The sequence below is a fragment of the Cheilinus undulatus genome, linkage group 2 (genome assembly GCF_018320785.1).
Source record: "Cheilinus undulatus linkage group 2, ASM1832078v1, whole genome shotgun sequence".
Classification (NCBI taxonomy): Eukaryota; Metazoa; Chordata; class Actinopteri; order Labriformes; family Labridae; genus Cheilinus; species Cheilinus undulatus.
The window spans coordinates 23,623,762-23,651,424 of record NC_054866.1 but is presented as its reverse complement, the minus strand read 5'-3'; the positions used below and the strand labels follow the sequence as shown (position 1 = coordinate 23,651,424).

General features: G+C 37.5%; 1 protein-coding gene across 3 annotated transcripts; it reads right to left on the bottom strand.

The window, feature by feature from the left end:
* Window positions 1-1,181: 1,181 nt before the first annotated feature.
* porb (P450 (cytochrome) oxidoreductase b) lies at window positions 1,182-27,207 on the bottom strand. Of its 3 annotated transcripts, none has more exons than XM_041804303.1 (16): window positions 27,060-27,207; window positions 22,870-23,057; window positions 12,892-12,940; window positions 11,838-11,966; window positions 11,111-11,263; window positions 9,385-9,509; window positions 8,960-9,049; window positions 8,312-8,410; window positions 7,669-7,785; window positions 7,453-7,571; window positions 6,755-6,936; window positions 6,430-6,579; window positions 6,015-6,282; window positions 5,247-5,392; window positions 3,315-3,400; window positions 1,182-2,912 (listed from the first exon to the last, which is right to left on the bottom strand). In XM_041804303.1, exons 2-16 carry the CDS (start codon window positions 23,046-23,048, stop codon window positions 2,768-2,770), a joined length of 2,037 nt encoding a protein of 678 aa, XP_041660237.1. In that variant the 5' UTR covers window positions 23,049-23,057; window positions 27,060-27,207; the 3' UTR covers window positions 1,182-2,767. The 3 variants fall into 3 exon arrangements, with proteins under 3 accessions (XP_041660237.1, XP_041660245.1, XP_041660253.1); XM_041804311.1 differs by having other exon boundaries at window positions 22,870-23,060; window positions 27,060-27,105; XM_041804319.1 differs by lacking the exons at window positions 22,870-23,057; window positions 27,060-27,207 and adding an exon at window positions 18,600-19,044.
* Between the last annotated feature and the right edge of the window lie 456 nt (window positions 27,208-27,663).

The following is a 27,663-nucleotide window of genomic DNA, read 5'->3' as shown; positions in this document are numbered from 1 at the left end:
CCATGGTCTGCGAAGACTTTTGTTGCCATCAGTTGTTTACTTATTTTTCCTTTACAAAATCGTGCTTTTTCCTATGGTTGAATAAAAAATTCTCCGGTTTTTAATTGGTCGTTGCGAGTTTTGTTGCTCTTGTTTTTGAAATGTTTATTTTTTCCAATGAACATTTTCTTTAAAGATTAGTGGGGAAAGTGCACAACACCTTATTTTTGCTGCAACAAAGACGGCTCCAGCATTGCTTACATTACTGACATATGGCCTATTCTTGGACTTACTAGTAGAAAGTGCTGCAGCGTCAACTCTCAGAAAACTATGGTAGAAGAAATAGACCAGCCCAGTGTTTTCTTAAAGCATTCCCTGGATTTTGTTTTTTGTGTGTAATTTTTATTGTATGTCATATGGATTATTGTAACAGTTTAGAGTAAAACGAGAGAAAAAGATAAAAGAAAGAAAGCCCAAACTTAGATTTCTACAAGTGTAGCAGCTGTACATTGGAGCTGAAGTAGGTGTATGTTCTTAACACAGCTTATTTCTGCCATGATTTTATGTTTCCATCCCTGGGATATTTAACAGCAGCTGCTATGTTTAAATCAGTTAGAATTTTCTTTGTTTTACAAGGTTAAAATTTCTCTTTATAAATAAATCTGTGCGCCTGAATTTTGACCTGAGACTGCAGAAATCACACATAAAATATTACATAGTAGCGAGTCTGACTCTAACAGTGCAGGAAAATGCTAAAGAATTTAATGTCCTTGTCAGAAGCACAGCAAACATTTGCAAGATTGAATACAGGACAAAAATTGAGGTTTAAAATGAGCTTGGAACATTTATGCACCAACTCTCTCATAGCCGTTAACTTGAATACTAAAAGCCTTGATTAATGTATTTTAACGTACTAAATAATGCTGCTGGTAAAGTAGAGTGCCTGGTAGATTTTTTTTAGTACAAACCACAGTGGCAGGTAAACAAAAAAGTTAAATTACACCCTGATAGGAAGTAGTGTCAGCAAACTTGCTCTCAAGCACAGGCTGCTTGCGAGGTTATGAGCAGTCATGACAGGAGTAGCAGCTGATTCAATTTAAACATAAAACACACACTGTGGCCTCATGTGATTTAAATCCCTCAAAAAGCAAGCCTTGTGAATGTGACAGCTCTTATGACATGAAAAACCCCAGTTACACAGATTAAACACCCAAAAATAACGTTTATAAAACTACATCCGAACCCAACAGCCACTGATGGTAAAAAAGCATATTTTACAAAACTAATCACAAAAGTCAAATTTACAGATTATTTCAACTTTATTCATTAAAAAAGACATGCTTTGATAAAACTGTAAAATTACAAAACAAAGTGGAATGAATAAAAAAGTGACAGTACTATGTAAAGTACTTTCTATTAACATGTAAAATTGGGAAAAAGAAAACTGTTAGAAGGCAGTGAAGTGTCAGGGTTTAAATGCTAACTTAAAATATAAGCAATGTTAAAAGGCACAGGCTGCCCTTTCACTTTTCTTTCAACTTTCTCAAACTTTCCATATTCACACCATAGTGCTGGGATATGAGCCACTATTCATCTTCTCCATATGCATATGTGATTGGAAAATATAAGATTTAAACAACAAAAAAGACATACATATAACAATCAGACAGAGGTGGGTGTCACATGTCCTTAGTGTTACTGCTGCATGCCAGACCCATGTCATAATCCTCTGCTGACAGGTGCATCAAATAGACAACCTTCAGATCTGGTTTCAAGGCCAACATTCGTTTGAACAATTTACAAATATCACAGTTTACAGAATCATCATGTTTGATGGCAGGCTTTTGGGGAAACACAACGCAAAGCACATGATATCATGTTTTTTCTAAAAATTATCTTCCCCTTTGCATCACTTTTATGACTCCAGAGGTTACTGTTTAAGTAAAGCCGAACTAATGCATAAGGAAGAAAATCTCTAGTCAAAAAAGTAAGCTAGGCATGATAGTACTTACAGTATGATGCCTGAGACACCATCAGAATATTTTCCTCCTGTTTTCTTGTGTCTAAAATATTCAATGCATTTTTAGAACTTCAAAAGCAATACAATCACATCAGAGAGGAACATGAGAAAGCACCTGCAGTACTTGTAATATTTACTTATACGGCACAATATTATCTGCTTTGCCGTTCATCAAACTGAAAGAGATTATCAACACATTTTTAATCTTCATGTTCACATTGGGATTATACTTTGTACATCCAAAGCCCTAAGCCCACAAAACAGATTTACTCTCCACTTAAAGTTTGTCATCATTTAAAAAAGCTGTACAGCTGAAATGATGACTCATTTACATAAAAACAATCAAAATTTATCTGCATTATTATAAAGTAGGCTTTTATGATTGAGGAATTTCAGTACAAGCTGGTTCGTACATCTGATCTGCAAGCACCAACAGCTGTAGTTAAATACTCAACAATACCAATTCATTCATTTACATCAGAGACTCTGAATGAAACCAGACAGAGTAACTGTTGTTAGAACCCCAGCAGACACAGACTGGTGGTCCTGATACCTAACATTTGTACAATGCAAATACAGTTACTGAATGGGTTTGCTGAACACAACCGACTGAGGTAGGATTTGCCTCATCAACTCATGAACCAGGGTGATGAACAAGTGTTTGATGGTTTTCCATATTTAGTCCTGATAAAACAAGACATACAGTAAAAAACAGACAATTTAAAAACCACCACTCGTTAGTGACACTGAGGCAGAGTCTGAGGCTCTTTAACTCCAGACGTCTTGTGAGTAGCGTCCCTTGGTCATCAGTTTCTTGATGTAGTCTGTAGCCTGAGTGCGGGTCATTCCGCCCAGTTCTTCAGCAATCTCGTGGAAGACCGTCTGGACGTCTTTAGCCATGTTTCTTGCATCCCTGAATCAGGAAAAAAGATTAGGTTTATATGAATGGTCCACTTTTGGGATTTTTTTTCTTGTATGTTTTCTGTATGTGTATGAACAGGGAGAAGTGCCTCTTATTAACAAAGACCAGATCACCTGCAAGCAACAATTGTCACCTTAGTCATGGTAAATTCTTGTCTAATATGCTGATTAAAAAAAAAAAAACAACTGCACTTCCCCAGTAGGTGGCAACAAAAACCCAACAGACTGTTGGTTTTACTCTTAGGTGAATTCCAAGCTCTTTTAAAAAACATTATCAGATTTGAAGTGGATTTTCAAGAAGTCTGACAACTTTAACAACCCAACTATACAACAAAAAATTAACATGGATTTGAAGTTTTTGTTGTGATTTATTTTTAGGTTGAGTGTTAATTACCCGCAGACGTAGATATGAGCATTTTCTGAGTGAATCAGCCTCCAGATGTCCTCCTTATTGTTCTTCAAGAGGTGCTGCACGTATATCTTTATCATGGAAAACAGAAAGAGATAGTTGTTTAAATGTGTATATTTCCCCAGTGTTTGTATACTTCAACTTCAACTTCAATTTTATTGTCCTCTAAGGGAAATTTGCTTTGCAAGCAGGTAAAAACATAAAACATAATCACATAAATTTAGAAACAACACTGAAATGGATAAGTACACAAGTACCCTGAAGGACAACTGAGGACAGAACCATCATTACATTGTAGTGAGAATTGAGTGTATCATAGCTGTTCACTTTTAAATTTTAAATTCAGTTGTGTGATGGCTTTAGTTATGAATAAATTTTTCAACTTGTTAGATTTCGCCTTAGGTAATCTGAATCTCCTGCCAGAGGGTAGGAGCTCAAACTCAGCATGCAGGGGACGATCAGGACACTGTATGACACTGTACACAAAAGCATATTAAACAAAATATTCTGTTAATCCTTTATTTAGGTTCTTATTTAAGTCTTGTCTTCCATGAACTTTATTTATTCATTTACAAAGTTGTCTGAGTACTTGAATAACTTCTAATCAATTACAAAATCTGTCAAATATTTTACCAAGACCAATATACCAATAAACCCTAGCCATTTTACAAACTGAATTTTTATTGAGGATTATTAATTTTGCCTCAGCATATAGGCACCCTGCTCTAAAAGCTGAACTGATTCAGCACCCATTTTGCTATAATTTTAGAAGAATGCACTCTGCGGTTTCTTTTTAATCCACTGGCAAAACCAGAAAAGCAGAAAACACTTGTCACAGCTGGAGGGCGTACCATGAAGTGAGCTCAACATAGCTAGGCTTTAAGCTCCAGTTACAGATATCAGGCTTTCTGCTTAAGGCTGTATACACTCAAACATAAAAGTGAGCATAGGGTGTGTCATTTGATGCTGTCTGATTCTGTCAGATATGCATGCTGTGCAGTATAAAAATTACACAACACTGCAGCCTCACTGAAGCAGAGAGAGAGAATGCAGAAAATGATTGATTCATATTGCATTAATTAGTTGATATATTTCCGTTTCGGTTTGAAAACATTTTTCTGTCAATACAGGATTGTTTCATAAAATGTCTGCATAAGCACTGAACCACTGAAAATGCTGTAATATATATGCCAAGCCTGTAAGTAGCGCTGTAACGCTGCCATAGCATTGCACCAAAAAGAGAGAATAAGATTACAGAGAACCTAAGAACTAAGAAGAACTAAGAAGATCTAAGACTATCTGGTGTATGCTGTTCTCCATGGCCATTTGCTGCTCACGGTGGTGCTACAAGGAGCATTGGATTTTGCTATAAAAGCCACAATGACTTCAGTAGCTTCTGCTGTACGAACACAGCCCTGTAAGACTCCATTGTTGTTTTGGCTGGACCCACACATGCGGATTAAGTGGGCTATGCTATGTATGACGTAATTGTTTCAAGAAAGATGCAGTTGGCTGTCGACACGGAGACGAAACGGTAGGCATATACAGATTTGTTCACTCTGGGATCTGGTTTCAAAAGGTAGCGTTTACGGCCTCCCAAAACACTGATACAACAAAAAAACATATACTCCTGAATTTGTCTCCATGGGGCCCTAAAAACTGTAATTGGGTCTGATGCTTTTGTGCCTGGATATCTGTATTGCATAATGTCCACAAGGAACATCCCCAGGAAATTAATAATAAAAACAATGGCACCTTAATTTAGAGGACAGCCAGCTTGGTGGTCCTGAAAACTCAGACTTTAGGCTCAACAGACCAGGCTTAACCTCTAATTTCACTTCATGGTGCAGCCCCCTGGTTAGCAGTTTTATCTTCAACTCTAAGTGACAATAACAGCAGAGAAGTGGTTTGTTTTACCTTATGCTCCTGGTCTCTGGAGAAGGCGACATGAAGTTTTGTGAGGACCTCGTTCTTTTCTGCCTCCTCTAGCTCCTCCTGATAAATGTAATCCTCGTTCTTATGTCTGCAGCCAAAGTACATCAACGTCTCACCAACCTCCTTTCCTAAAAAAGGAAACAAAAGTTGGAATAACATGACAATTATCTGACTGAGGCTTTTATAACTGAGCAAAGACTTGGGTGATCAAAATGCCAAAACATTTGTCAAGTTTTAGAAGTGAATCTCTGTCTCTCTAAGCATTCTTACATTGTTCATAACACCTAACATATATTCAGACTGCATATCTGATTTTTATTGGTTTAAAAAACAAACAGAAAGTCATTTTTATCTCACTAATATGTGATCCTAAGTCAGACATAGATCTGGTTGCACAAAAATGCACCTCATAAAGTAGCTGGCTCCCACTATGGATCAACCTTTTAATGAAACATTTAACACTGGAGGTGGCTGCGTCTATGTTTACTGTATTACAACATATAGCTGATTGTGTCATCACTCATATTGTTTGAGCATGTTAGTCAGATCTGGGCTGCGATCTGCTCTGCTACAATTCTAATCCAAGCCTTGATGATATAATGATAATAATTTCTTTTGACAGTGCTATGCATACAAGGGCAGCAATGACATATATCTGCTGAAGGTCTTTTCTCTTATTCTTCAACCACTGCAGAGGCTGTAAAATGCACGCAGACAATAAAAAACATGGCACTTATTTGATGTGAATACCTTGCTGTTTTAACCAGCCCCTCTCTTGGATGAAGCCCATAAAAGGAGCGATTCCTGTCCCAGGGCCGATCATAATCACCGGGTTGGTGGCTTTGAAGGGCAGGCGGAACTGGGACTTGCGGATGTACATGGGGACAGTGGACTTGTGGCCATTGTCAGTGACCAGTTTGTTCTTCAGCCAGTTTGTAGCAACTCCCTTATTGATACGTCCAGTCTTAGTCTCGTACTCTACCACTACGGCACAGATGTGGATACTGTTTGGATGAACCTATAACACAGGGGAGAGAATCTTTAATCTTCTGACAAGGCCTCCTTTATAGGACTTGACAACTTATATCAATCAAATACCAATTATCAGATAGAGTCTGTATCAAAAGTTAAGACAGACTCCATCAGACTTAAAACAGTAAATTACCTTAGAGGAGGAGGCGATGGAATAATAGCGAGCCTGCAGGCGAGGGAGCAGCTCACACAGGTGATCAATGGGTGGTTTCAAAGAAGGCAAATCCTCCAGGATGGCGAGGATGTTTCGACAAGAATCCAACACCCAACTCTGGTAAAGAGCCTACAGAGAAGTAGTGACAAACAGACAAAAACATGAAGTATCTGCATGGAAGTAGGCCCAGTGCAGTAACATGTTAACGCTTTTACAGAATGAACTAAATGACTGAATTTTAACATGAATTATCAAAAGTTTTTTCTAAACCACCATGGTTCAGTCTTTACCAGCTGTTACTTACCTTGCCCTCAGGTGAGGAGGAAGCCATCTTGCGCATGTTTTCCTGATCTTTGGGGTCAGAGGCATACTGAGCCAGCTCATACAGGACGTTCGTGCGGGGAGGGTGTGTGATGTCCAAGTAGTGAGTGAGAGCTGTGCGGTAGGTGGTGGGGCAAGGGAACGGATGCTTCTTGTTGGACTCCTCTAAAAACATAAATACAGCAGGGTAATGTAGAAATATCTTAAAATCGAGTTTAACAACAATAAATACAGACTAACGTTAAAAAAATGCAAGAGGTCAAATATAAGAATAAGACAGCCAACTGAAAACTATGGTTTGGGATATCTGTAGTAAATGCATGTCTCCTCAAGATATTACAAAGTGATTACCTCAGTAAACTCTGTACTCAGTCATTATTAAATATTAACTGTAGTCTTGTACAAAGTTGGCAATGAAAGAATGAGAAGTGCCTTAACCATGACTTATCTAATCACAGATACACTTAATGTCTCCCGCAACAACAGGAAACTAAACTAATTCATTTCAAATCATCAACATAAATCACACTTTAACAGTATAACTGCAGTTATATAACAACATAAGATTAATATGCCAAAGTTAGCTGATAGCGTGAGTCTTATTATCAGGGGAGGTTTTCATGAGTGGGTTTGAGGTCTGAGATAGTGAAGTCAAGGTGCTGCAGGCTTTCAATGACCTACCGTCAAGGTTGTTGAGGGAGATAACCACATCAAGGTCCACTCCAAGGATTTGTCCCAGCCTGTTCACTAATCCAGAGTCGTTGGTGGGGAAAACAGCAACGTGGTCTCCTGACTCGTATCTGAAATTACAGAATGAGTCTCATTTAGACTTTAGCCTGGGTTTATGGATGCCTGGCATTGCATTAGGGATATAAAGATGCTTTTATCCAGTCTCACCTGATCTTGGAGCCAGTTATGTCTAATTCCAGGTGCATAAGATGTCTGTCACCGGCCTTGTTGAGTTTTCGGTTGACAGTGACTGGGGCCAGGAAAGGATTCTTGGAATCAAAGGGTCTGTAAATAACAGAGAAGTTAAAATAAGTGTACAGTGGTTAGCAAGTCTCAGAGACATTTAATCAAATATTCAATCTATCCTCTAATACATAAATCCCTCAAATTAGTATTATTGATTTTACATATAAGCTCTGCGTTGTACAAATGCCCATGTACGGTCCCCAGCAATCACACATGTATGTTATGGGTTTTCTGGTCAACTCTGTTTTGTTATGATAATTTTGTATGATCCTATATGGTCTGTATCTTGTTCATACTAGTCCTTACTGTCATGTATGTTTGCTCTTTTATCCATTAAAAAAAATCAAATAAATATGATTAAAAAAAATAGTATTTGAGTATCATAACAAATGTGTTTTCAGTGTCCACAAGGGGGCAGAAAACATCCATATTCCTGGAAACTGACCTTTGGTTAACTCGACAGTTGGCTCTGAATGTGGGCGAAATGTGAGCAATGACAGAGCAGACAGGTCTTTAATGATGAATATGTTGTGGTGGTGATCAGCATCTCTGCTGCAGTACTTACGGCTTCTGGACCTCAAAGCTCTTCAGACGGCCGATCTCTCCTGTGTACACCTTGTTCATGTTGATGTCGGTGTGCTCCTTCAGCTCATACTGTCGTATACTGAAAAGGAATATAAATTAAAATTAGCCTCTTAAGACCAAATGAATGAGTATATTTAATTCCTAGTGAAATAAAGTGAAATAGAATTGAAATACAAAGCCTTTTGCTGTTCTTTGGTTTTTGTCGACAGGGCCAGCCTTCTATGGTCAAATAACATTTAACAATTATTCTTGGAATTTGTCTTTTTCTGATAACATGGGTGGGGTTTCCATTAATTGACTATGTTTTGATAACATAAGTCATGTTCAGTCTCACTGAAGATATGGGCGTTCCAGGAAAGAATTACAACAAAACTCTGGGTGGAGTGTCAACTTAAGGCCAGCACATGTGAGGTCAAAGTGTGCAACAAGTCCTGTTGGCATACCATTGTCCTGCATTAACCTTGTAGATCCAATATGTGATTAACTTATTCAGTTTTGGCTGTAAGTAATGTTAACTTTTGATTATATAAAGAGCGAGTACAGAGTAGGACTGCTGTAGAAAAAGATTAATGACAAACAAAAGGCAGATTAGAAATAGTTGTTGAAACAAGTTAATAGAGTTATGAACCTTGATTCATCTCCTAGAGCTTCCACTCCAAAGTGCTCGCAGACAGCCGGCCAGAACTGCTCTCGCCATGAAATGAAATCTTCCTCTAGACTGAAAGACATAACCATACCAATCAGCTGAGAACAGTCTTTGAATAGACTTTAAATAAAGTAGGACTTCTCATGCACGATGAAAAACTTAAGCGTTTTACTGTTCAAAGATACATAAATAAAAAATACACTCCAGAATGATGAGGTGAACAATAATGAAAATCTTATAGCTCAGTTCTGAAATAACTTCTGTACAATTTCAGCTATCTGGATTCAGGCATCTAGTACTAAAGTTTGACTGTTATATTACAAGACTTCTTGTGAACAAAAAAAGACACCCTGGTCAGCTGCTAAATACAATCTTAATCACTGATCCGTTATTTTGAGACCACTTACTTTCCATCGTCATCTCCCAGGCCAAGGTCAAAGATGCGTTTAGCCCCGAGTTCTTCCAGCCTTTTATCGACATACTTTCCCATTGCATTGTAGTGTTCATATGTCTTGTTGCCCAGGGCAAATACCTGGGAGCAGAAAAGGACACAGTGAGAAAAGTGGACTTTCTATTAGACCTAATCAACCGTTACACTGAAAAAAGTAGAAATATACGACAACACTCATTTTCAAAGATAATGCATTAGGGCAGTTTTTATTAAGGGATGAAGTATTTCGTTTTACTTTTTTTAACTTCTTGTACAAAAGAGACAAATAAACATCATTCCGACTAAATGAAAAGATAAAACGTATGATGCAAGTGTACAATGCTACTTTACTAATGTACCCTTACCATGAGACAATGAGACTTACAGAGACAATAGTTAACTTACAGCAGGAAGGACATGACTGTGCCCAGGAATTTAAATAGATTTCCCACAGCCATGTGATCAAATGAGGCCAGCAGCTTTGCACCCCAACAATGACACAATGATGCACACATGCAGACAGACAGCACAGACATGGTAACACAAAGGCCCTTTTCATTATACACAAAAAGAAAGACAAAGTTCATGCTGGTGCAGCCTGTGTGCTGTGTGTCAGTAAGACTGACATGCAAAGCGACATGGCGTGACCCTCAAAATAAAATACTAGGAGCTGGAAAGAGGCAGAAGTGGGCTGGGTTTGAATTTATTTGTGTAAGAATGACATGAGTGTAGTTTCTCTCTGCCAGTAGTTTGAGAAAAGAAAACTATATTTCCATACATCATCAACGCTGTGAGATGTCAAAGGAATAAGATCAACTCAAATGAATTATGCTATTACTCCTGGAGTGCAGGGCTGTACACTGTGAGCATCATATTCAAAACACTTCCTAACTATTTGTTTTCTTTTCTTATTTTCTGAAAAGATAAATCTGAAATATTTGAAAATTCAATGTACCTGTGAGAATCATCCACTTTTGTTCTTAACTGCATTAAATCAAATATAGTGAGGTAGCAGCACATTAAGCTTCACGATATCATGATGGGCCATCAGGGTTCTGATGGTATATAGACCAAAAGCCGCATACATTTTAATAAGAACAAAGGTGCAAAACGCTTCTGCAAGAATTATTACTGGTTCAAGAAAACATCACTATTTCACACCAGTCCTTGCCTTGTTGCATAGGCTCCCTGTAAACTTCTGCACTGATTTCAAAATTGTATCCCTAACTTTTAAAGCCCTGCATGGCTTCTAGGTACTCAGCCCTTATGAGCCAATGCACTCACTCAGATCAGCTAATCAGGGATCACTGGTTGTCCCAAAGCCCAATTTGAAGAGAAAGGCTATAGGACTGTTGCAGTCTGAGCTACATACCTCTGGAATGATCTCCCTACTGAAATACAGCTTGAAAATTCTGCATGCATATACATATATATCTATATTTTATATTCTATCTACTGTGGGCTGCTTGTAAAGCACTTTGTCACTTTATTAAGAAAATTGCTATTTATAAAAAGTTTATTATTATTATTATTATTGTTACTATTATTATTATTAATACTATTATTATTACTACTATTACTATTATTATTATTATCATTATTATTATTACTGCTGTTGTCAAAAAAGAGCATTTATGCAGCAACATACTTCCTGGACAATTCCCTTTAATGATAATAAACAAATAATAAGTATCATGGCTCACAGTGTAGTTTAGTCCAGAGAGGTCTTCATCATCATTTTCCTGCAGCCAGTCATAGAAGTCCTGGGCGTTATCTGTGGGGTCTCCTTCACCATAGGTGGCCATGCAGAAAATGGCGAGGGAGTTTGTGATCTCAGACAGACGAGACATTTCACCCTGAATAAAAGAGAAACATCACAATTAGAGACTTCTAATAATTCTATATAAAGTTTGTTGTTTGTATGTCAGACCTGCTGCACAGTAAACGGTCAGCAAACATGCAAATTGCATAACACTCAAAAACCAGAAGTACATGATTGGCACCTCCTTCAGCATTGCTTATATAAATTGTTGAATGAAGCTTCAGGTCATAAAATTGTGCACTTTGTATTGTTGTGATTGTAACGCACATTTGATGTGAGTGTGGGATATCCTTAGACCTGCGTCAGCATGTTTCATTTAAAAGCTCAGCAAAGCAGTGATCATAAACTATCTCTGTGACTGGATATGTATAATATTTTCACTAAAATGACCAAGTCTGTTAGAAATGTAAGGTTGAATAAATGTGACCGCTGGGGTAATGATTTAATGCCTGCTTGGCCAAGAGTAGCACACATGCCCACTTCTGTCTTCAGCTCTATAGTGAACTTTTTCCATCTGAAATCTCTGACCAGCAGACAAAATGATTCATTTGGTTTCTCTTTTCATATGAATTTTGTGGTTTGGATGTTGTAACACTGAAGCAAATTACCATGTCATACTCTTCTGGATCAGCAGCCATTCCTTTCATGCCGTAACGCTGAGCATCTTTGGAAAGTCTGTTGGCAAATTCCTCTGCTGTGCCCGTCTGGGAGCCATAGAAAACAATGATGTTCTTACCCTGTAAACAAACAACAGAAAAAAATATTTACATGGTGTGAGCAAACCTTTGTCTCATATCTATGATTAAAATCTAACTTTATCTTTGCTCTGCAAAACCCAAAACCACCACAGTAAAACACACAATATAAATCTTTTTGTCACTGTCTTAAAATATAAACAGGATGTATTGTCTTGTTCTTCCTAAAATGCTGTTTCTAACTAAAGTTTGGATAGTGAGAGAAAACCGGAAAGCCACAAATGTAGAACTGCTCCTTGAATGTACGTTCACTTGAAGGCAAAAACACAACCAAACATTTTTCCAGCATTCTCGTAACATGAATATCTCCACGTTTACATGTATTCGAAGGCTCATAAAATAGTTTCTCTGCCTACCGGGTAGCCATGATAATTAATAAAAGAGAATATTTTAAAAGCAATGGTGGCCAAAGCTCCTCTCTGCCACCACCATGGTATCTGAACTATTTGCTGTAAAACCACATGATTGAAAACTCTTTTCAATACTTACTTGAGAAACAGCACTACTTAAGTAAAAGCAGCTTTTCTAACATTGAAAATACAGATTCACATGGTTGATGAAAGGAGAGCAGATAATTGTCATATTCTTAAACCATGAAAGAAGGAAAACTACATGTGAGCACTTTACTTTTTTATTCAAAACCTCTGCAACAAATCCACTTTTGCCTGGATTGAACATCAGAAAGGTATTTACTGCTGAAAACAATTCCAGGGTCCATCAACATGTGGCAAAGGGTTAGAAAAACAACACCATTAAACACTGTGCATCTTCAAGTCCAAATGGCTCACAGTACTCCTTTAAGACCCCTGTGATTTGTCTTGAAAAGACCGCAACAAAAGCTCTCCTGGGAGTGAAACAGTTGTCATGAAACATGAAAACAAAGCTTGCTAAAAGTGACATCACTTACCGTTTTCTTCATTTTTTCAATGAAACTCGTCTCTCTAGTGGTGGGTGCTCTGAAGATAGAGAAAAAAAGAAGACTTTATTATAAATACATCATTCTCCAAAACTACAATTACCATAGCACTGTTAATGAATCAATTACAGAGATATATGCTCATCAAGTTGTAGGAAATAACTTGTATACAGGTACAGATACAATTTAAGAAATTAAAATGATTTCATTATTATCTTAATGATGACCTGGTGTTAAACCAACAGAAGCTGATAGAAATGTACAACAGACGAATTACCTGTCTTCTGGCTTTTGTTGACCGACTAGATCAAAGATAGTACTTTTTAACCAAACAACCAGAAGGAAACATGGGGGCACTTTAGTTCATTGTGAGGACTGGCTGATCAGTGGTTGATGACTGTAAATGATCAATCAATTATTTACTTCTCATGAGGATATGGTTTTATCGGGACAGCAAAAACGTGCGTGACTTGTGAGACAGACAAGCAATACTCTTGACAATTGTAGTAAAAGTTTTTCAGCACAAGCTCAACTTCTTAATCCTGTTAGGTAAAAAGATTTACAATCTTATTCTAGAGGAGGGGGGCTTATAAGTAAACATTATTATAAACTGACTTTTAGGGAAATGGATTGCTACGCTTTATTTTTTATAAAACAACAAAATATATTGTCACTAGATATGTTCTTATATAAGACTTTGACTGTCTTAGTCCTTAATGTATCTGCCATTCTTAAAATAAAATGTGCATTTATTTAAACAAGAAAACACTAGTGATTAAGTGATTTTTTTTCTTCAATTTGTTAATCCCATACAACACATGTTGTGAAATTATTTTAAAGTAACAACCACCTACATATGCGTGCAGCACTGACTTTTGAGGACACATGGAAATATCTGTCCATTCATTGTCAGCATTGCAACATCAGGGAGTAGCCGTGTAGTGACTCAGCAGCCACAAAAGTATTAGTCACACTAACTGTGTGAAGCACAAACTGAGCGCAAAGATGAATACAAAGTGTTGAATGTCAAAAGCATGATTCAGATTTACGCTGGAAGTTATTAGCAAATGTAAATTGACCAAAACATGTGCAAAAATGGTGTTAGTGAAAATAAAAGGGATAAAGGAAGGAAAATGTATTAAGGAGCTAAATAAAAGGCTACACCGCTTCATTCAGCATCAAAGGTTTCAGTGGACAGCTGCAATACTGTCTGTACAAAAAACACCAACTACAACCACAACAGTAATTTGGATTCATATATTTTCTTATTAGTAATATCCCAAAGCTCATGGCTATTCTACAAGTCAACAGAAAAACAGGCGGTACGTTTATTTGTTATAATCATGATGAATAAAGGCACAGAACAAAGCGTGTCCAATTCCAATTTGTCTGTAAAATTCAGCCAAACAGTTAGGGATGCCAGATATTATTGGTATGGTTTCAATATAGTCAGGAATTAAAATTTCTTCCGATACCGAAATCATGCCACAACCTACATTTTGCCCAAAAAAAACAGGCCTATATCAGCTGTAAATCTTGGCAGCTGAATCAACAGGCCTATGCCATTTAGGACTTATTGAAGGACTGATGTTTTAGGTCTGAACTACATTTAAATATCTGTATCGGCTAAAATTAATTTGTAAATGTCCACATATCAGATATTGACAAAAAGCCAATATTGTGCATCCCTACAAACAATTTAAATCCTCCAATCAGCCTTTATCTACATCTCTCTTCCTGTTCACCATGACGGGGCAATGTAAAACTTTAAGAACCCAATAGTACATAGCTGTTGTGCAGAGTGCAAACATGTGGGGTTAATTCATAGTATGTTGGAGAAAACATCTTTGTGCATAGCTAATCCAGATTGCACTCTGAAGCAGAATGTAAAGTCCTGAAATTGAAAACAATAGCCTTTTGCCCTCAAGCAAGGCATTCCTAACAGCTGCAGCAAAATCTTTCTAAAATGTTGTCAGCCGAGACTGTCTGCCTCACCGGGGCCACATCACCACATGGAGAGGACTTTCTACAGGTCATTATTAAAGACATAAAAACTGAAAAATCCTTGTGCTGGTACAACAAATTTAAATATTTTTAGTGCATGTGAACAAAAGGACACAAAAAACAAACTCCTGTGATTAACTGGACCAGTTTTCCATAATAAAATTCTAATTAAATGAAATTCTGAAAAAAATTAATGTGTGTTTGAGTGATTTAACATATGCAATATGATTTAATTATTAAAATGTTAATCAGTCATTTCATTGACTTCATGCACACTTGGATTACTGAGTTGTATTTTCAATTTTTACAAAATAGCCTTAAACTGTAGTTTATTGCAGCGAGAACTGAAAATTTCTCACCAAAAAATTCACACAGAAATATAATTTTAAAAATTACATTACGAACAGAAACACTGATTACAGAGTAGGCTAAAGCTTCAGCTCATTATAACCACCCTTTAATGAAAGAACATTCATATTAAAGATGTGAAAAAAGTGAACAGATAAACCAGTGTTTACCCTACCATTATATTATATCTGTATTATATTTATGATCGTTATTTATGCTTCGTCCACATGCAGATTACAACAGAAACTCTTCAACCTTTATAAACGTAGGAGTATTGACAAAAAAATCACACAGACATAGAGACAACAGGAGGGTACAGAGACGTGCATGTGTGAGGATAATTACAGTGAAGAGAGAGAAAATGAGTAGATAAAGTCAGTGGAGGACAATCAATCAACATTAAGAACATCTACCAAAATACATAACCTTACCTATTACAATTATAATTACAATAAACAGTTTCTTAAATAATTATTTGGTTATTTATTTGTTAAATCTATCAGATGTCAGACTCATTTGCATGCGGGGAGGCCTTTTTGACAGCATAGGTAAACTTTAGACTTAATATTGGTCTGATACAGTCCTAAAGTTGCTCCTGATAAGGTAGGTGGGCAAAAAGTTAATTTCTGACTCTGTCATTCATTCATATATAAATATATATATATATGTTTTTTTTTGTTGTTGTTTTTTGTTTGTTTTAACGGGACTATTTAAGTTTTCTGTCTATTTTGTTTGTTACCTATTTTAGACAGGCAGTTGTGAAAGGAAACCAGACCCGGCCATATATATATATATATATATATATATATATATATATATATATAAAATTGATATTATTTATACCACGTTTCTTTTAAGTGTTTGTGTCCAACACCCCCCCACCCCCAAAGCTGTTAATGTTGACAATCCATGACAACAACTGTACACAAACTATACGTTTTCAATTTCAGTGGTACAAAAAAACCCAGAAATAATCTCTATTCACAAGTCAAAGGTTTAGCTTTGTTTGCAAGTGGCTGGCTGCCCTCACTTTTTCTTCCTTCTCATTTTGAAAAATAAAAAAAAATGTTCAGAGCTCATCATCTGTATTTACGGTCAAATCAAGTGCTCCATTCATTAATCCATCCTGTGTGTAAACCTTTCAAAGCATGTCAATGCATAGATAAGGTTTCCTCTGAGACACAAGCTCATTGAATGAGATGATCTCCTTCAGCTAGAACAACTAATGACTTGTTGATACTTTTTATTTCATTAATGAGCCCTGAAAAAAATGGACCTCCAACTCATTTGAAGTTTTCTTGGCTGATATCAGGTTTAACCAACAGTATCAAAATCGTTTGCAAATTATTTAAGCGGTAGAAAGCAAAATGTTTAAGTTGATGGTCTATGGTTTAGTTTTAAATGTTCAAAATGGTGTCCCACAAGGATCTATACTGGGCCTCATTGTATTTATTATCTATATAAATAAGTTGTGTGTAAACGTTACTGATGCAATGTTTAATTGTTACGCAGATGATAGTGATATACAGTGCTTAACAAATTTATTAGACCACCTGTCATATTTGTCTCAAAGACCATCCAGCATCATGAAGTGCTTTAATGCGCACTCTTTCATTTTCAGTGAGCTCTCCACATTTTACCATTTTGAACAGGAATGAGGGATTTCAAACTGAATTCACCCAAATTTGAGCCAGCTCACTGGGCTTCTCTGAGAAGTCAAAAATTAAACAAGCATAATATTCAACACTAAAACTCATTTTTTTTGTTCAGGAATGCAAGTAAAAAACTAAAATTTGACATATTAATCAAGAAATATTCATGTGCTTTACTATTTTTCCAGGGTTTTTTTTTGTAAATCAGTAAAATTAAAAATTCATGGATAACAACAATAATTATATTTTAGCATTAGAAATATCATTTGGGTTAAAGAGCTTCTACATACTGATGTATTAACCATTGCAGAAACATAAAAAATGATTTTGGTAATTACCAATGCTGTTAATTTAGGGCAGATGTGGCATAAACCTTACTTTGGATAGGGTTAGGGCGGTCTAATAAATTTGTTAAGCACTGTATGTGTCACAGTCTTCCTCAGAAAGTGCAACAAATACACTACAGGTGGCCTTTAATGTTGTCCGGAGAAACCTCAGTGATTTAAGACTTATTCGTAATGCCAACAAAACCAAAATGATGCGCTTCTTAATGTCTAAGTCACAAGTTAAGAGAGTGCTCAACTTTTTACCTTAATGCAGCATTTCAATGTGTCCAAACTTATGAATAACTCTCCTTTTTTCCTGGAAGAAAACGTGTCTTTTAATCAACATATTGATTGTCTTAGAAAGACAGTGCAGGTGAAATTGGGTTTTCTCTACCAAACAAACGCTGTTTTTCCTTTGTTGCAATGAAGAGCAAGCAACATTTTTGTCTTTTATTGGTTATGGGGATATTCTTTACATACATGCTACATCATCCTCTCTGGAAATCTGTGATACAGTGTACCATGCTGTCTTGTGATCTGTCTCTAGTCTGGGTTTTCGCACCCATCATTGTGTTTTGCGTGAGAAAGTTAGTTGGTCTTCCTTGCAAACCAGAGGAATGGAAAACTGTTACATATTTTTTACAAGACTATATATCATAAATAATTTTTTATCCATGTTCTCTACTGACAGTAGCTGTAACCTTCACTCTCATGGGTTCATTATGTAGGAGATTCCTTGAACTCACTCCATCTTTGGTAAATGAAAATTCATGTTTTTGCTCCATCATTTTGGTATGAGCTACATGGTCATCTTAAACTCGAGAGTTGTATTAGTTTAAGAGATTTCAAAGCCAGAGTTAGGGAACATTTCACCAGTGAATCCACATGCTTTCCTACTGAAAGCTGCTGAGTTGATGATTGATGTTACTTTATTGTATGTTCTTTTATTGTCATATGTGGGAAACTTATCACTCCCTCCCTTGTAGAGATTAAATAATCACAATGACAGCTTAAATGTTAACAGGCTAAAAAACATCTGAAACCAGAAAATGCAATTAATTGGTGTTTGTAGTTAACACGATTTTACTGTCAGCTGTTACTCAATCTTTTGGGAACATTGTTTGGTTTAGAATCAACTATCATGGTAGTCCTGTCAGAAGTAAGCCAATGACACTGTTAAGAGCTAAAGTGAGCTTGTGTCCAACAACTTCAACTCCAAGTGAGCTATAGCTCAAATTTGTCCTGCAGTTTAGACTATAGTTTCAATAGCAGGATTTAAAAAATAACAGGGTGTACACGGTTCAGCAGAGTTTTGAAATAACTATTTTCTTGTTCCTAAGAAGGAGCAGTAAATCAACACTGTACTGACCTCTCAGCAGCATCTCTCCTGTCCTCTGGCAGGGAGAAGACACAGCCCATGGCATGCAGCCCTGTAGCTCACCACTGCCACTAGCACCTCCGGCTAGGCCACACCGGGGAAACCGCCACGCTCAAAATCAAAAGCAGGAGGCCAACAATCCACAACCAAAGGATGGCAACATGAAAAAAAACAGGAACAGTCCAGAAAAGCAGCCAGACACTCGCAGCTCTGGAGGAGCTGCCTGTCTTCACCTCAGAGGCTCCAACACGATCTGAACTCTGCCTCTTCCTGTGCTGCTCTTTGAAACCAGCAGCGTCTGTTCTACACACATACACACACAGCCTACAAGCCCTGTCAATGTCTGGCAACCGCCGTGGACACAATGGTGGGAAACTGACTTTCCCATAAAATGTAGCCGAGCTGCAGACCTCCACTTTTGACTCACACACTGAAACACTCTCGCGCTGAAAATGCCTTCCTCCTCTTCATCCCGCCCCTTTTCCTCCCTGGTCTGAAAGGTGTTGGGAACAAAAAAAGTCTAGAGGATCCATTCTAAGGATTTGGCTTGTTATCAGAGCAACTCCTCGGGTGGACTGGTGGAGAAGGGGGGAGAAAAGCTGTGAGAGTGAATGTAGTTTTTTTTCCCCTGAAGTATCCCCCACCCCCATCTCACTGGAGGAGAGAGGGGAATGTCATTGCTATGGTAACCTCATTTATCATAAAAGGATTCCATTTGTGACACGGCCCTGCTCCAATGGCAGAGCAGCTCAACACACTGCAAGAAAAACAGGGGACTAGGGTGAAGAAGAATGAAAAAAAGTAACTCAGGGCAAAGAAAGGGTTGCTTGTCTTTTGCCTCAACTTTCCACCTTTGGATAGGACTCACAAAGGCAGCTTGGCTCGCCTTCCTCATCTGCTCTCCAGGGAACTTTTAAAATGGGGTTCAGGGCCAAAAACAAAAGCACAGGAAAGACATGGAAGACTACGCCCCCTTCATAACAGTTAGGTAATCACTGCTCTCTTTAAGGGGAGGGGAGACCAGCTTGTGTTGCTCTGTGTTCCCCTTCCTGTATTCCTGCCCTCTGCAGACACAAACACAATCTTCTGCAAAGAAAAACATTCTCTACAGGGGTCTTTCCCCCTCAATCCAACCTCTTGTTTCAACACAAACACATTTAGGATCTCCCCCACTCTGCCTCCAGCAAAACTGTCTACAGTCACACAGCCACACAAGACCTCAGCCACACAGCAAGCGTGGCTGCTTCTGGCCCACGGCTTTACTCTGATGACCAAAGAAACTGTGTTGTGGTTGTTGAGGAGGGACTTTAAATGTGGCCAATGGAAGGAGAGTCCATTGAAATCAAGCCAAGCCTCCATAACTCCAGCGACAAGGGATGAGGGGAGAGAGGAAGAGAGGAGGAGCTGGAGAGGCTGCAAGTTTAAAGAGAGAGAGAAAGAGGCAGATAGAGAGAGAGAGAGAGAGAGAGAGAGAGAGAGAGAGAGAGAGAGAGAGAGCAGAAAAGTTTTTGAAAAAGGAGGGAGATTGCGTCAAAGAGCAGAAAACAAAGGTCGCTACTAGTAGAACATTTACAAGCCTCAAGCGTGCACTCTCACACACTTGCTTCAGAGCCCACATAGTCACAGCTTGAACACAGATTTGGTTAAATGTAATGAGAAACAACCAGCTCTCTGAAGATGAACAACTTTTCCCATCATTTCTCTCCAGCCTGAAACATAAGCAATACCAAATGACAACAAGCACCAATTGGAGTTTTCTTGTACGCTTGGAGAATCCCAGATAGGATATCATAACCTGTGCTGTGATATAACTCAGCTGATTGTATTCATGTGGTGGCCATTTAACTCTGATGTCATGCTCAGCATGCAAAGCTAAAATCTTTGCTCATCTCACTCTGTTGCGTCTCTAGTTGTAAGCTCTGTAGACACAGAGGATCTGCAAAATTACTAACACTTCAGCAACTCCTGATTTAGGAGCAACAGAAAGATTTCCATCAGATACAAGGTATCTTATAATTCAAAAGAATAACATCTAACTTCTTTCTAGTATGATAGCTATGATACCAGATTTTTAAACTTACATATGTCACTAATAAAAATCATATGATATCAATACTTATTCTAATACTAAAACAACAAAAATACAAAATCCTGTGCTCACATATTTGTATCAGTTCCAGAGATGCACTGATTGTGAAATCAAGGTCAAAATCCAACCTGATTTATAAAATACCTTTTTTAGAAAATTGCCAACACTGATATTTTTCATTACTTTCACCACAAAAACAAATAAGAAGAAAACATGACCAAAAGGTGATAGGATGGATCCGGTCAAAAGTTTACATCAGCAGTTTTTGAAGAAAGCCAACTAATTATCAAATTTTAAGCTATACCCTGAAAAGTCAACTGTCTTTTAATGTGTTTACTTATTAGGATGTAGGGAAATGATTCCTTTAAGTTAACTTGTGGCTTGATACAGTAAGAATTTAAGATGACCCTGTTAAAACTATAAAAACAGGGTAGACTGATACTGTTTTGTCAGGGCCAATACTGATAATTGGTAATCCATAAGACCAATATTTAGAACCAAAATGCATTAACCTCAACAAAAAATGCAATTAGTGTGACAGAAGTAAAATTACATGATCAAAAAAATAAACTAAACTAAACAATTTATCACTGGCTCTGACAAGAGGAACAGCACAGAGCATCACAGTAACAGCGGGAAAACAGGAAGTGACGCTGTATGCTGGGTGTCAGTGGCACCCAGGCCTCAGTGCTGATTAGGTAGTACTTATGAGACATCGAGCCAAACAGACAGCTTTGTAGATAGGACATTAGGTGAGACTGTGGAGGGTGACAACAGAGCAGGAGGGGAAGAGCCAAAGTAGTGCACTTTTTGATAAATTACTGTTACTGATCATCAAGAAAATAAAATGCTGATACACATAATCACAGTCTTGTAGTACTCAAGTCTAGGACTTGAGTCCTGATTTGGAGGACTCGAGTGCTGATGACTCTGACTTCGACTTGGACTCGAGCTTTAACTGTGCCAGGACTCGAGGATGAAGAGGAGGACTCAAACCTTTTTTGCTGAAGACTATTTTATTCTGTAATATTTATTGTTTTTGTGTGAGAAAACTGATCAGTGTTCACAAAGTGCCTGGTGTGCGTTTGGCTGCATGCGCGTTCACGTGTGTCTAACCTGCCGTCTGTTAAAACAACCAGAGGAGAGAGAGCAGGAGGAGCGGGCGAGCCTGGGTGACAGAGAGAGGAGCTGACAGGTTGATAGGTAGCTTAAACCTGTGGCTCTTCTCTGTATTCCTGCATTAATCTTTACAAGAAATTAAACTAAAAATGCAGCCAGCCTACCTTTGAATCTCTGAAAATCTCCATCAGCTGCTCAGACTCGTCATACTATCTGCTATTGCTGCTGTACAGTAATCCTCCTCAGGCTTGGACAGAGTGATAACTCTTAAACCTTGTAGTGAGTCCCGTTAGTTAAAAATATCAATCCAATGTTGAAATCTGTGTTAACAACAGCGAGATAACGCTGATTAGTGAGCTAAACAAGGTGATATATGGGAAAATTATGATTTGTTTAATTACAACTCAGACTTTAGAGTGTCGAAGGGGGGACTAAGTTAAGATCTTTTAATGATGTGTTCAAATGTCCCACAGAAAAAATTGGAATTTTAGTTTTTAGTGAGAAATCTGAATAAATCCAGTCATTTCAAAGGAGGAACATTTAGTATAAGACAGATGTAAAGCATGAGTTCAGTTAAAAACATGTTGTTTCATTTTTTCACCCTAAGTACACAAATAATCCTGTTAATATAACTAATATAGATGAAGAGTGTAACAGCTCCTGTAGCCCTTTAGAATAAAAGGTTTAAGAAATTCATACATCAATAAAACACATCAGTGTAACCCACCTGTAAAGCTGGATTGGCTTAAAAATAACCGATCGTTTAATTTAATTTGGCTCTAGTTTTTAGGTACTAAGGACTCGACTAGGACTCGAACACAGGTAATGGGAACTTGACTCAGACTCGGACTCAGGTAAAGAGGACTTGACTCAGACTCGACTTGGATTTTTCTTTGGTGACTCAGACTCGACCCAGACTTGAACACTGGGGACTTGGGACTCAACTCGGACTCGAGGTTTGGTGACTCGACTACAACACTGCATAATCATCCAAAAATTGGCCAACCCCTACTACAAATACTACAGTTAACCTTAAGTACACTGTATACTCACGGTGTGTCAAGTTTCTTGAATTCAGGGATGGGCTCAGGCTTCTTGCGGGACATGAACCAATAAATGACCAGGCCGACAATCAGGGAGAAGAGGAAGAGGTCCAGGTTACTGAAAAGAGGCTCCTCTTCTTCCAGCATGGCCTCTGTGTGTGTGGTGGTATCAGCTTCCATGTCTGTCATTTTGACAGTCTACTGAGACAGAGGAGACAATCATTAGACCAATTAGCCATTTAAAAAATAAGCACTGTCGTTTTAAAGAAATAAAGTGCAAAAACATTTTCTGACAGTCTGTACATCAATCAAGACACCATCCAATATAATATTTATTATTAATATACAGTGCTTAACAAATTTATTAGACCACCCTAACCCTAACCAAAGTAAAGTTTATGCCACAGCTGCCCTAAATTAACAGCATTGGTAATTACCAAAATCATTTTTTTATGTTTCTGCAACAGTTAATACACCAATATGTAGAAGCTCTTTAACCCAAATGATATTTCTAATGCTAAAATATAATTATTATTGTTATTTATGAATTTTCAAATGTACTGATTTACAAAAAAAAAACTGAAAAAATAGTACAGCACATTAACAGTTCTTGATTAATATGTCAAATTATAGTTATTTACTTGCATTCCTGAACAAAAAAATGAGTTTTAGTGGTTGAATGTTATGCTTGATTCATTTCTGACTTCTCAGAGAAGCCCAGTGAGCTGGCTCAAATTTGGGTGAATTCAGTTTGAAATTCCTCATTCCAGTTCAAAACGGTAAAAAGTGGAGAGCTCACTGAAAATGAAAGAGTCCGCATTAAAGCACTTCATGATGCTGGATGGTCTTTGAGACAAATATGACAGGTGGTCTAAGAAATTTGTTAAGCACTGTATATTGTTTTAATCAATTTGATCACATCTCAAAAGAAATAGAAAATCGAAGAAATAAAAAGATTTCTTCCTGCCATTTCATATTGGGGAATTTCAAAATTATTTATTGCTATTTAAACAAAATTACCTGGCTTATCTGGATTGGTGGAGAGACTTGTGGGCATAACAAATTTGTGATGACACAAAGAAAAACCTTCAACTGATGGACAACATTTTTTTCCACTTTTATTTTCATTGGATGTTTTTGGGAAGATACCAATAACAGACACCCACTGCAGGACATTTGATTTAACTCATATCACAACTAATTGAAAACTCTTCTGCAGATAATTTAAGATTATCAGTTACTGTAAATTAAGAACATATTGTTATGCAGATCAAAGCATTTTATACAGAATCTCTGACTAATGTGTTTGATATAGGTTGCAGAAAGAAATTGTGAGATAACTAGAATATTGGTTCCAAGGTTTAATCCTAAAAAAAAGAAAAAAAAAAAAAAAAGAAACCAACAAAAGTGTGGTGTCAGAACTGGTTAAGCAACTGCACACAACAATGTGATTGCTAACATATGTGACCAGCTCTGCAATGCCATACAATGATTGCTTTTGTGAAAGGCTTACTGCACAATTGACTCTACATACTATTACACTGTGACCCACTGAGTCCATATCATGTCATGCATCAACGACAGCAACTCTTTTCTTTCCGAGCAAGAATGCGCTCAGTTTTCTGAGCTCTCAGGTTTCCGTTTGGTCTAAAGACTGAAACCAATGAGCTGGGATTATTTTGAACTGGCTCATCCACTACAGTACAGACTGTATGAGCGATGTGCACACATATTAAACAAACCACTAGCTTGTTCTAAATTGCTGACTCACAAGCAGGCATATCAATCAAAGCTCTTCAGGTGTTAGGTGAAAGATACCTGTGTGCTCACTCATGCTGGTACAGTCAGCAGGGCTACCTCAGCTCTTGTAGCACTTTAGTGTAGATGGCAATCTGTGCAATCGCTGACTGTTTTATAACTCCTAAAAGGTTATCTCAGTTTTACCTTAGTGAGTAAGAGGAAAACACTCATTGACAATCATGAAAAAAGGCTGCTGTTTGAATATTAAAGAATTGTAAACAAGATGCATAATAGAAGGGATGAACGATATGGGGAAAAAAAATCCAATTGCGATTTTTCTCCCCAGCATGGCAATTGCAATTTCACATGTTTCTAGTCCTGTGCATTTTTTTTTTTGCAAAAACAAGCAATATCTTGTTCTATATTATTGCGAACACAATATTAGACAGGTTTAACTAGGGCTGAATGGTTATGAAAATATATGTAATTGTTATTAGTTGACTCATATTGCAAGTTTGATATAAATTGTTGTGTCGAAAGGAGTGATCTTTTTGATAACATTCTCATTTTGATAAGAAAAACATACAAAAATGATCAAAGTGGGATTTTTTGCAAACTATCCTAAAAATGATACTTGAATGAGATGTAGGGAATAACATCTCTGTTGAAAAAAAAAGGCTTTAAATTTGTCACATGACACATTGACACATGTTTCAGGTTGTACATTGGGATTTGAAAATTGCAGCAGGCCATATTGTGATATAATCTAAATTTCAATTAAATGTCCGGCCTTAGTAGAACCAGGACTATTTTACCAGGGGAACAGTTAAACTATAAAACAAAACCACTGTCTGTAAATGACCCTTAATGTAAAAGCTGGTGCTGGCATTTCTTGTTTTTCATTATCTGGCATACAAACAGATAAAAGTTATCAGCAATACCCCAACACCAGACATTAAATCTGCTAGTCAGTCAATTTCATAAGTGTTAAATAGATGCTTGGAAGCACTAGTGGGTGCTGTAACAAAATTAGAGTCTATCTAGCGGGCAGTAAGCCAAATAACTAAACACCAGTACATCTGATAGTCCTGGCTAATAAATTTTGCCTTCATGAGAATATAAATTGCTGTCTTTCTACCTTTTATGCATTGAAAAGTAATTCCCACTGTTAAAGTCCTAATCCTTTAAGATGAATTGTATCTGAAATGCAACTTTCATCCACAACATTAATATAAATGAACGTTAAATAAACACTTCATTTCTAAATTGAAGCAATTTAACCTAAAAAAAACCCTTCAAGTTGTGTTATCATCTCTGAGCTAGAAAATAACTACAGCATGTTTTAGTGTCTTCTGTCTGTTGTGATATTGTATCCAAGCCAACTAGCCAACTACTTCTGTTAGTGATCTCTCTGTGGGGTCAATTACAGACTGACTTTAGTTCAGTGAGCTGCTATAGGAAAAAGTGGAGACAAACAAGCCAGTGTGCACAGCAACACAGACAGGTTTTACTTATTCTGTGTTTACTTGTTGATTTAGCAAACAATGGTGTTTCAAAAACATGGGGGGATCACTACAGGGTGACACACTCTTATGAGACATAAGCTACATCTGAAAGGTTAATAGTTTTCTTACTTCAATGACCCTTTTTTATAAACTGTGAGGCCAAGAAAAAAAGCTGCTCACAAGACAGTTCGTTTTTGAAAACTGTCATCTGATAGAGAAGATAAAGCCAAACTTTAGACTGTTACTAATACAGACTGCACGTTCAAAGTCATGTGAGACCATGTTTAAATGCCTGCTGAGTCAAGTAAAGGAAGCTTTTCATAACTATAACATCCAGGGGGTTTAGATAATGAAGACTTGGAGGAGGTTTACTAGAGTTCATCCAGACAATCCAGCTCTTCTGCTTAAAGTAAAAAATGAAAGTTGTGTAACAGTCGTGGTAGCGGCACCGGCATGTATAAAGTTCCTCATGCTCTGTAGACGTGACAGAAATAGTTTACATAGAGAGGACCCGGAACATTAAATATCATTAAATAACCCTGATAGTCAAATTAAATGAAGAAACAACGAAATATAGTAGACCTAGGGACCCGGCTATTCCCTGGGAGGTGACAACACAAGTTGAAACTTCACTCAGAATTTTATGCTCATTCAAGTTAAACGTGGTAAAAAATAAAAGCAGCAAAAATAAAGCGTCTCAACATTTATCTGAATCAAACTATACATGGCAAGGGAACGACTTCAAGAGATACATAACTAGTCTGGGTTTGCGTAATAACACTGGAGTCAGCGCGTCCTAAGCTAACGTTTCCCTGAAAGTTGAACATTTCTTCCATTTTACAGCTTTCTGATTTGCTGAGAATCTACTCTCACAAACATGTAACTAACTACAGCTGTCACAGACTACAGAACAATGGGAAAACATTTTAAAATGTCACCTGAGTCTTGCGCTTACCTTCGTCTTCCCTCTTTGTGTCAGGCTGACACTGTGCTGTACACGGAAGGAAACTTTACGGCACGTAGGGCTAAACCAACTCGATCCTGGAAACGGGGGAGGAGTTCTTCGCTTTTAACACTTAGAAGATTGTAACGTTGGCAAAATATTATTTAAAAAATGAAGATGTGTAGCATTTTAAGATGAATGCCCTCGAGCACAAAGTCTGCTAAAATTAAGCGCATTAAGGTTTTAATTTCTGCCTTCACGTGTCTCGACATGGACCGGTCTGCTGGGGCATTACCTAATGTCACAGCACGCACGTGGGAGAAGCCTCTCCGGCTGAAAAGTGTGAGAGTAAACCTGTGCTACGTCCACTCTGCTCAGTATGTAACCTGCCTAAAAAAATGCGCGTCGAGGTGCAGCAGGCGAAGGGTCATGGTTATGTAATGAATCCAGCAGAACAGACAGGGACAGACTGTAAGGCAGCCTCATCAAACATGTCCTCCTCCACAGTTACAAGGATAAACTCTGCATAACAACCTGCATGGTCAGCAATTCTGTAGACTTCATGGGAAGAAGTCAGATGCTAAAAGACAGTAAAAGTAGCAATATTCAGTGATAA